General features: G+C 40.2%; 1 protein-coding gene across 1 annotated transcript; it reads left to right on the plus strand.

The window, feature by feature from the left end:
- Positions 1-2,549: 2,549 nt before the first annotated feature.
- On the plus strand, positions 2,550-5,246 carry LOC6507344 (leucine-rich repeat-containing protein 15). Its single transcript, XM_001956169.4, has 6 exons — positions 2,550-3,349; positions 3,405-3,548; positions 3,602-3,912; positions 3,970-4,118; positions 4,171-4,430; positions 4,485-5,246. The coding sequence occupies exons 1-6, from the start codon at positions 2,793-2,795 to the stop codon at positions 4,912-4,914; spliced, it is 1,851 nt and encodes a 616-aa protein (XP_001956205.1). The 5' UTR covers positions 2,550-2,792; the 3' UTR covers positions 4,915-5,246.
- The last annotated feature ends 5,677 nt before the right edge of the window (positions 5,247-10,923 follow it).

Below are 10,923 nucleotides of genomic sequence, written 5' to 3' on the forward strand. Positions count from 1 at the left end.
TGAATGTCGAAAAATTACTTACCAATGGAATTGAAGACGAACTGCATCGTTTCCGAAAATCCAAAATCTTGGGTGGAGGCCACACTTTCCACTTGCGATTTCGATCCCGACGTGTCCTTCATTTCGGACCACATTTTCCGCTGCTTCAATTGTTCCCCAATGGGGATATACAATTTTTTCCCCCCTATGCACCTCTTCCAGTGATTTCCCAAATTGGAGGACTTTTGGACATAGGGGCACCACTTGCAAGCCACTGTTTTGCAATCATTTTTGCACAACATTATGTGGTTCTAGATTTCTTCGATATTGTCGAGTGTCCGTGTCCATTCCAGTTATTCAATTTAGCCGCATTGAACTTTGAATACTAAATTTAGCGCAGCACACATCGAACTGCGTCGCGCTTATTAACAAAGACACAAAACTACACAAACACAATTAGAGGTTTTTGCGGAGAGAGCGACTAGAAACAGAGAGCCAAACGATCAATTTATAAATATTTTTATTCTATTTTTTTTTTGTTTTTTCATTTTTAAATAAATTTACATAATTATACGTGCAATAATTCGCGCACACACCCAGCTATGCACTCGCCCGCCCACGTAATTGGGGTATTTTGGAGTAACCACCTGTTGGATGATGACACTTTAAAAAAATAAATTCTTTTGTTTTTTTTTCTGGACTTTAAAATCAAATTTAAGATTTATTTGAAACAAATAACTGTGTTATTACATTGAATATAATCTTATGGCTTATTTTTTTCTCGGGTCTACGGTCTCCGATATCCGGTATCCGGGTATCCGGTGTTGATGTACCGTCGTTTCTCACATTAAACTTTATAAATGTAATTATATATATTACATACACAATTAATTTAATTTAATAGTATAATTTATAATTAGCATTTCTCTCTGACTTATCTAGTATTATTATGTTTTTAATTACGTGTTTACTTCCAACACATAACAGCAAAAAACAAATATGTTATCAATCTTAATTTTTTTTGCGCGCGCATTTCCCACATAAATTACATCATTAATTACATTTAAAATTTAAATGTGTGTTTTAATTCTTTTTCTTCGCTTTTTGTGTCGCTTATTTTTTCGTTTTTTTTTTTGTTTATACCTCGTCTCATTTAAGTTTAGTTTATAACTAGAGTTTACATCGATAATTAAAAAAAGGATATCTATTTGTTGGGGGCTGTGGATTAGCAAAGACATTATCTCACTAATATATATACCAATATTACGGATAGTTGTGTATATTTATAGAATTTCTGGTACTCGAATAAAATAACAAAAATTTTTTACTTTGCACTTTTGAAGCTTTTTTTTTGTAAGTTTTTGTTTGTTTTGCAATTTTTTTTGTTACAATTATTAAGTAGAATTAAGACTCGAATTAATTCGTATTATTTATAAACAGTATATATTATATATTTAGATTTCAGGATCTCTTTATTGTGGTTGCAGGCCATAAAGCTTTCTTTGATTTGAATCTTAAATATTTGTAATTATTTATGTAGTTTGCAATTAAATGATTTCGAAAATCGGGGATATTGTAGATTGTGGTAGAGTAATCGTAATTCCATGCTTGGATAGTAAAGTTTTTTTGTTTTTTTTTTTTTTTTGTTGGAAAACCCTATCTACTATATTGTTAAAGATTTGTAAAAAAAAAAAATTCCTTTAGTTCTTGAGTTTTGCTTGTTTTGAGTTCGATTTTGATTCTTGATGGTTTTCGTAAAAATTTGTCGACTTGTGCCTGGACTATCAGCTATATATGTATTTGTATGGTTAGATACTCGTTTGTGATACTGAATTTATGAAAAAAAGGATCTCTCGAATGTACATATCTATCTATCGCTTTTATTCGAAAAGTGAGGGGATCGGTTTCGATATCGTCATCTTAAAATTGTAGTAATTGCTTCGACGGCACATTGGGATTATGTTAGTAGATCTGGGTATCTGAATAATTAGCTATCTATCTATGTATCTTTCGGGATCTGGAACAAACGAATCGAAATATGGTTGGGTGTCTAGGACATATAGGGTATATAGATTTAAATTTGAATTAGCTAGAGATAACAGATATTTCTTTTTTTCTTGCATAGAGAATATAATTTTGGTCGTTGGTCTAAGACACTTTTTGGTTTCAATCCGCTTACTTGCCTTTCGGTATCCTTTCTCTTTCATATCCTTTTTTATACAGAAATAAGGTGTTTAAATTGTAGAGTGACTTATGTGCGTAGTTAAGTAAAATCTGAGACTCTCGCAAGGGGCAAGGGATTTTCTTGGTTTTTCATTTTTGTTTTGTTTTTTTTTTAAGAGGAAAGAGGGTGTAAAAAGACACTGAAGTACACTTAGGGGTTAATGATGCTTGATTTTTTTTGCTAAATTTCATTTTTCTTTTTAAGTTTTTTCTTTTTAAGAACTAGCTAAAAAGCCCCTCTCTCTACTCAGGCGGGCTGGTAGAGAGAGGGGGAGGGAGGTAGAGAGAGAGTTCTCCTGGAGCTCCTTAGGCTAATGGCCTAATACTGCTCTCCCCCTCTCCACGCCAGGTTTCTAGACGGATCCCGAAGACTTGGAGAGCGAGTGCCATTCTGTGCGATGATGCATTGGCGACCGTAGGATGCGCTTCATCTCTCTGCGGCACAAAATATGCGCCATGCGGCGCTGTGAGCTACTTAAGCGTAATTGCAGTAAATGCAAATTTTCGCAAATTATTCGAGTTAAGCGGCTATAAAGGCAGTCGCTGATCGGATTTGACGATTTAGAACGTTGAGTGCCACTGGAGGTGCCATGTCGTGGAGAGTCCTAAGAGCAATAGGCCTTATCCTGCTGCTGAATGAATCAGTGGTGACGGCAGCCACACCATCCTCCAAGGATTTGACAGCACAGAGTCTGAACGAGTTCCGGCAGAGATATCTCATGCCCCTGATCTCCTCGGACAACAGGAACTGCAGCTTGAATGCGTGCGAATCACTGGCGATTGTCTCCCAGCTTTTGATGCTTATTAATTCGATGCCCAACGGAACACAGGCCACGAACCAAAGACCATCAAGGCCCCAGGGAAGTGCAACAAATCCAACAAATGGCGATACTAATAGCGGAGAAGTCAACGCCATGTCTCATCTGGCCAACTTCGATCTGGTGAAGCGAGTGCGTCAAATCGAAAGCCGTTTGCGATCCGTGGAGCAGCCCGTCTGGCGTTTGACCACCGGCAGCGAAATCGAGTGGAACCACTGCACGTCCGGAGTATGCCGCTGCAATCCAGATACTAAGAGCTTCACCTGCTGGAACACTAACCTTAAATCGGTGCCGGTTACCCAGGTTATACCCATGAACATGGTGACAATGTGTGTCAGATTTGTAATAAAAAAAAAATGTTTATTAACTTTTGCCTCCTTTTAGAGATCTTTCTAGGAATATTTTGTCCACTCTGCACAAGGATACCTTTCGGGGATTGACGGTTCTCAGAGAGCTGGATATTTCCAATAATGTTCTGGACTTTTTACCATTTGATTTGTTCCAGGACTTGGATAGTTTGTTGCATTTGTATGCAATGTATAAAAAATTGAACCTTTTTTTTATTTAAATTATCTTTGCAGACGAATTCAAAACAACCATTTGGAGGACATTGACCCGCGAACCTTATGGAAGCTGCGCAACCTCAAACTTCTAGATCTAAGCAAGAACGAGATAGGCCTACTCCCAGAATCCATATTCTACCATGCCCAACGGCTCACAGTGATCAATATATGCGATAATAAAATTTCAAACTTTCCACCAAATCTTCTGAGAGATCAACTTATGCTGGAAGAGCTTGATATGTCCCGGAATAAAATCGTTGAGCTCAATTCGGGCAGCATTCGATATCTGACGAAACTGAAAACATTGGATTTTGGTTGGAATCAAATATGTAAGAGGATTATATTGGGCGAATATAAAATTAATTTATAATGAATTATATTTCCAGCCAAGATTGATGACGACTTCTTTGCTGGCTTAAAGAATCTTTGTACTTTGATTTTGCACAATAATCGCATTTCATCGCTCTCTGGCACTATTTTCAATAAGTTGATCAATTTGGAAACCTTGGATTTGACCATGAATCGAATAAGTCACGTGAGTATTTTGTTTTTTCATAATTCACTTGATTATAATACACCTTCAACAGATCGATGGTAATGCGTTTGTGGAGCTCAAAAATCTGAATGAATTGTTTCTGGGGCAGAACTCAATGTCAAGTATTCCAGCGGATCTATTTCTGAATGTCAGTGCCCTCACCAGACTGACCCTCTTTTCAAATAATCTTACCACTTTGGAGGCTGGCGATTTTCGAGGACTCAGCAATCTTAAGGTTCTTCTGCTAAACAATAATGTTTTGAAAAACTTTGATGCTAGGGCTTTTGAACCACTTACCGAGTTGGAAAAGATGTAAGTTGGTGATTATTTTATAAATTACTTGATATTACTATTTATTACATTTAGTCGCATTGATTCAAACAAACTGATGTTTCTACCCACTGGAGCCCTGCATGGCCTGGAGAAATTAGTGGCGGTTAAGCTGGACAAGAATCCCTGGCATTGTGACTGCAGAGCTCTCTATCTGGCCAGGTGGATTCGGGAGTTTGTTCTTAAACTCTGGGACGGACAACAACCGATGTGCCGTGGTCCCGGGGACTTGGGGGGTCACGAGGTCGGCCTTTTGAGATACGATGACCTCTGCGATGGGCAGTGGGCCAGCATGTTGTCCCTTTCGCCTCGACTGCCGGTTCGCAAGCACCAGATCTCGACGCCAATGAATTATACGGATTATTTCAACCTTTATCTGAAGCACATCTATAATGGCACCACCGACGAGGAGCTCAAAGAGGCCGAGATAACAAGTGTGGCTATTAAAAAAGTGCAAACGGATTAGAAGTCAGAATATATAGAAAATAGAAGATTTCGAATAGAAGATAGAAGAATAAATAGATCATTTAGAAGTTTTTGGTCCAAAATATGGACAATATTCAATACTTCCACACCACTCTAACAATATTTTAGAATTTTAAAAAGGCGTCAGAGAATATATTATAAAAAGGTTGAAAGGATATACAGGATGAACGATTATACTTATTTTCGGTATCTATAAAATACTCCCACTCCTTCTCTTTGAAATAAATTTAAAGTCAATTATGAATTGCTTTGCAGACGTTTATTATTAATTTGCAACCTCATGCACAAATAAAGTATCCTTTGGAACCTCTACTTCTTGACTCTTCTACCCGCTTTTTGGGAATGTAGGGGTGGCTTGTCTCGGGCATCGCGTGCCGCTTTTTGTCGGTGTCTGCGTTTGCGACAAGCTTTTTACCTAACCAATTTATTACTTCCGCCCGGCCCAGCTATTTCCTTCGTCCTTAGACCAGCCAGGGTCCTAGCTCAGAGCTCCTACCATTTCGACTGAGCCATTCTCTGCTCCGTGGCAATATCATTCCAGTTTATAGTTGGTGGCCCGGCCGCTTTTGCTTTTCCTTTTCGCCTTTTCGCAGTTTCGTCTTTTTGTTCGTTGTCCTTGCAATTTCCATGTGTTGACATTGCCGTGCTCCATTCACTTTCCCACTTTTGGCGCGGCGCTGGCGGCTTCCGGTTGCCCGTTTTTGGGCGATAGTGTGTCTCCGGCTCTTCCGACCCCTCGTCTCTGCCTGGCATCCGGACAAGTCTCCCGGGTCCCTGGATATTGGGCGGGCGCCGACCTGTAGACAACAAATGCATTTTATAGAAAATTTGCAAGGCAAATATTAAAAATTGAATGCCGCTATTGTTGTCCTTGTTGTCGGCAATTCGTGTCGTTGCCTATTTGTTTGTTAGTTGTCTGCACTGGAAAAAGTTTTCACAAAAGGCGATTGAAATTTCTATTTAAATAATATACCCAAGATATTGAGCAAATCCTGAATTCATGAACTCCCAAAACGTGTTTTACGTCATGGGCTGGATATATTTTTTATATAATAAATACATTTATTTCTGTGCAGGAATCCCGAGTTGATTGCCTTCAAGTGGCGCTTCTCTGCTTTCTGACACGGTGTTTGAAAGAAAAAAATATGTATAAAAAAATGTCAACCCTTTTCCTCGTTTCTCCTGCCTTTTCAAAATACAACAATATGTAATCATATTTTTCTTTATACGCTACGCACGCGTCACCGTTAAATACGGATGGATTGGTGGGCGGGGCTCAGGACGATGGGCGGTGGTGCGAATGTGAATCCTGCTATCAGTCGCATCTGCCTTGTGCCGTAGTCGTTGCTGCCTAAAGCGGAAGTAAAAGGATTTGAATTGCCTTTTGCTAACAAAATAACAAAACACCCTTAATGTATGCAAATTCCCCCAAGTTTAAAGTCTCCTGCCAGCTAAGCAAACATCTTAGCGTCTTAGCAGCGTTTCGCTTAGAGCCTATTGAGGTCCTTTAAAGGATTCCGTTGACCCTCTCCATCCAGTCAATGGCCAATTGCCGGCTAACAGAAGGTCAATTTGGGAATTGGTTAAAACTAAAACTTTAAATTGAATTGGAGGGTGAAAAGTTCAAGCTATGAATATTTTTTGTGAGTTGCGATAATTTTATTTCTATATTTTGTATTTGTTGAATGAAATATAGCGGTAAAAAAGGATTTTTTATTCAGAAATATTGTTCTAAGCAACCAGTAGCCAACATGTCTTTATTTTCATTTCCTTAACCATTTTTATGGATCTTCAGTACTGCTGCATCCAAGCTGCCTGAATCCTCAAACCTGGCTATAATAAAGCTTAACAACGGTGGCTTTTTGAACTAGCTTCTCATGGTGAATTAAGACGGCACTTTGAAGCTTAAACTCTTTCCAATGAAGGTTCCTTTTTCTGCTCACTTTTGGAAATATGGCGTGTTTGAGTTTCCTGCTCAAAATCCGTGACTCAAACTCAAACACAGACTCAATTGCTCTTGAGTTTTTTGAAAGTCACTCAAGTCACTGCTCAAGCGCGCGCTTTTGTCAGCAGATTTCTCTGTGAACACCCCTCGGCTTGTCAAAACCGAGCTCGAGGTCGATTGACACACTGAACTCGGTTCACGATTTTCGCCGGCATCTGTTGTCCAACTGCCCCTACCCTATTTTGGCTCAACCCCCTTGTGGGCACGGCTGCAACTTGGTCAAATTTGTGATTTATTTGAAATTTTTTAATAATTCGGGATTGGGAATTTATTGTGTGTGTGGGTTGCAGAGCCGAAATTGTTTGAATGAGCTGGCCACGCAAATTAATGCAAATTTCATGCAGTTCCACGCAAGGCGGTCTGAATGAGTCCGTAGTCCGCGTTCGCCGTTCGTCGTCCGCCGTCCGCAGTCCGGAGACCGTATTCCATATTCCGCATTCCTTATTCTGCAACCCGGAGTTCGTCCTTAATGCCTGACCTAAGGCAATGCCGGGGCCAGCCACACAAAATTTGACTATGGCAAATTCACTTAGACGTTGGCCTTTCCACGGCGTGCGCACAAAAACTTTCTGCCACACTCTTTCGTTTTTTTGTATACCCTAGCAGAGGGTTTTATATTTTCGGTCCGGTGTTTGCAAAGCATGGAAGCGTGTTTTTACCACTTCATGCAGTATAAATTTTAAATTTAATAGGGGCCATATTTGGGCCAGCACTTTGGTCCTGCTTCTAAAAATATCCTTATTACAAAGCTGGGAATTGCTTGCCTGACTGGAGTCGAAGTTATGATTGTGGGAAAATAATTTAATTTAAAGGTGACATCCTTCGCTTTCATTATGCCACTTTGAGAGTATAACAGCTCCAGCATTTTTAAGATAGTTATTTTTTCCATTTTTTTTGTTCATACATATTTAGCACATGCTGCACGGCCGGCTGCGGGGGTGGTGCCAAGGAAGTGGGAGGGAGGGCGCTTGGGTTTTCGAAAGCGTGTTTGCTTGCCACTTTGGAGCAGCTACAACGCATAAAGATGCGACTTGGCGTAAGTGTGTTTACGTGTGAGCATGTGTGTGTGTGCGGTTAGTTTTGCGGGTCAGACTCCGGCCCTGCCGACTCCAGACTCCAGACTCTCGCCTCCAGACTCCGGGCCTTTGGGCTAGGTCCTGCTAGCTGGCTGACTGCCTGGCAAACGCGGCGTATACTTAATTCGGTTTATGCCCGAACGTGTCACACATTATTCTTATGTGCTCTCTGTCGGCTACGATGTGTGAAATATGCTGAATGTGTGTGCACAGCAATTTGGATTAGGAAAAGAATCAAAATGCACACCCACACACGCGAGCTAACATAAAACAGGAATTCAAAAGTTGACATCAAGGCCGTGGAACAATTAAAAATTCTTTTGTTGCTTTCAAAACGATTTGTTTGATTTGCACTAAACGCGAACTAATGAAAATTATGGAAATGAAATGCCTGCCCATTGACCTCATTGAGCGGCCAGCTATAGTGGATGAGAAAACAAAAAGGAGGAGGAGGTTCAGCTTAGAACGGACATCAGAGATGCAAATTGAATGACCGTTTAAATGAAATTTTTCATATTTTATCCTTTAACAAAAGCTATCAACCATTAACCTATGATTTATAATATGAAATGCATGTCGGTTGAAATATGTTTGATTTATATCAAAGTACTGCAGCATTGTCTATTTTCTGTTTGCTTTAATTGTAAATCAAAAATTTAGAAACCCAAATACTAGTAATTATACCAGCAATTATGCTTCTATAACTATTAATAACATTTAATAAAAAAACGAATTATTTCATTATTTTACTAAAAAAAGAAAATGATAAATCACTATTTGTGTAACCGAATAACTGCCCCAAACTGTTGGCATCTCTGGCGGCAGTTCCTGTGGCCTTTAACCAGGGATTTGGTCATAATTTTTACGACCTATTTCGTGTGAAAACTGTGTCGCCATCGCCATTGCTATTCTCGGTGACCGGGAAAGTGGGCAACTGAAGTGGAACTTTTAATTTCAATTTTTTATTAATTCAAATCTGTTTGCGCAGGGAGAAGAAGGAGCCGGGCTCAGTTGCCGGGGCAGGTGCCGTGGCATAAGCTGCAGCCAAACTGTCTCACCTGTTTTTCCATTGTGTTTCTATATTTTTTTTTTGGCGAGAGTGCTGCAAGTTTTGCGGCATTTTAAATACAGCAATGAAATGGTTTTTGGTTAGTGTTTTTTCGCACTGGGCTTCTTGGTAAGCCGCTAGCCTACATTTATTGGACCGGCGACAAATTTTTATTGCCCAACCGTAGTTTTGGCCACAGTCGTGCTGTCAGAGCCGCCTTCTCGGACTTTGTCTGTGCGGGCTTCCACTCCTCCGGAAAAGTTTGTGCATTCGGTGCCTGGGGCCTAATCACATTGCCAGGCATGAGGCGCCGGGAATCAGGAATCAGACGCCAACCTTCGCCGTACGTGATGCATTTTTTACAAGACGTTACGTTCACTCGGTCGGAAAGGGAAACACGGACGGAGACGGATGGAGGGCGTTGTGGTCCTCGGATAGTTCAACTTCTTACAATTTGACTTTTGATGTGGGTTTCCCTGTGTGCGTGTGCCTCGAAGCACCATGGGTAAGATGCAAAAGTTTCATTGCCAAAATGTTTGAAGTTTGGCAAGTTTTCCAATAACATTGATGCTTATATGGCTTCCATTTAAATTTGATATTTAAAATCAATTCAGAGAGGAGAGGGAGCGTTAAGCGAAGGTATTTCCGGGATATCAATCCCGTTAATACTGAAATTATGAACGGGGATAATTGAATTTATGGGGCCGGCGATAAAATCGTCGAAATTCAGCCACAAAAAACCGATGGATTTTACGGCGGTAGAGCAATTACTGAGCATACGGATAATGCAATTGAGGTTTGCTTTATATGTCAGCCACAATCCGGATAAAAACCTACTGATATAGTATACTCCATATATTAATACGATAAGTCGATAGATAGATTTCGACCCATGGTGCAGAGTTGGCATGTCAGAATTTGTGGATATTCTGTTTAAATACCGTAATGAAGTCTGCTTATACAATATAATGTTCCGTGTTTGTGCTACGTGCCTTGGTTGTGTTATTGCACGCCGAACCGCACTTCCGTTGCCAACAATTCTGGCCAGGATTTGGGTGGCCAAGAGGGGAAATGGTAGTGGCGGTGCCGGTTCTGGTTCCTTCTCCCATCTCCCAGTCTCCGACTCTGTTTTTATTTGTGTCGGCAAATCTTAAGCTTGTTTAACTGCTCGTTAGTGTTAGTCGCTAGCTAGTCGGCTGATGTCGCTCCATCTCCCAGGTCGTCTCTGCATCCCCAGCTGCCCCATTCCCCGCCAGCCATCGTGACATCCTATTGTTATAACACGTTCACGACCTAGTCAACATCTCCAGCTGACTTGGCCGGAGACTCCGGCTCCGTCTGTGTTTGGCAAGCATCGAAGCACACGGAAAGTAGTGCCATCAGACCCGGCCGTGGGCAAAGTGTGTGTATATGCCAAGGTGCATGCTAAGTACCGACCTCCAAACCCATTTCCCCCATCCTAAGACCCTTTTTTTGCTTTGCACTGAAGGAAATGTATGTTTGAGGGTTTTTAGTATTTAATAAAGTTTTATAACAAGGCCATAATATTTATTTATTCTATTGTTTAATTCCAATATATTCCTTGAAATATTAATAATGGAAACATTTTAATTTATAGACCTATAAGAAAAGTGTAAATCCTTTAGTTTTAAAGAAACTTCAAAGATTCAATTAACTAAAGGTAGAATATATTTATTTATTTTTTCACTGTACAAGTCAGGGCTGCTCCGCCTGACTGGCAAATGTTTGTCCAGCATAATTGCGCTCAGCATGCAGTTTTCCTTTGCTACAGCATTTTCCTCAAAACGCCACAGTTGCTTTTGCATTTGCTTTTCCTTTGGATTTTTCCATAGACGCTGG

This window comes from Drosophila ananassae, chromosome 2R, assembly GCF_017639315.1.
Source record: "Drosophila ananassae strain 14024-0371.13 chromosome 2R, ASM1763931v2, whole genome shotgun sequence".
In the NCBI taxonomy this organism is placed as follows: Eukaryota; Metazoa; Arthropoda; class Insecta; order Diptera; family Drosophilidae; genus Drosophila; species Drosophila ananassae.

Bases quoted from the DNA above. Each gene is read 5' to 3' on its own strand.
- LOC6507344 (XM_001956169.4), top strand. From the start codon at position 2,793: ATGTCGTGGAGAGTCCTAAGAGCAATAGGCCTTATCCTGCTGCTGAAT. The intron at 3,350-3,404 runs GTGTGTCAGATT...GCCTCCTTTTAG, and splicing joins CCCATGAACATGGTGACAAT to AGATCTTTCTAGGAATATTT. The intron at 4,431-4,484 runs GTAAGTTGGTGA...TATTACATTTAG, and splicing joins CTTACCGAGTTGGAAAAGAT to TCGCATTGATTCAAACAAAC.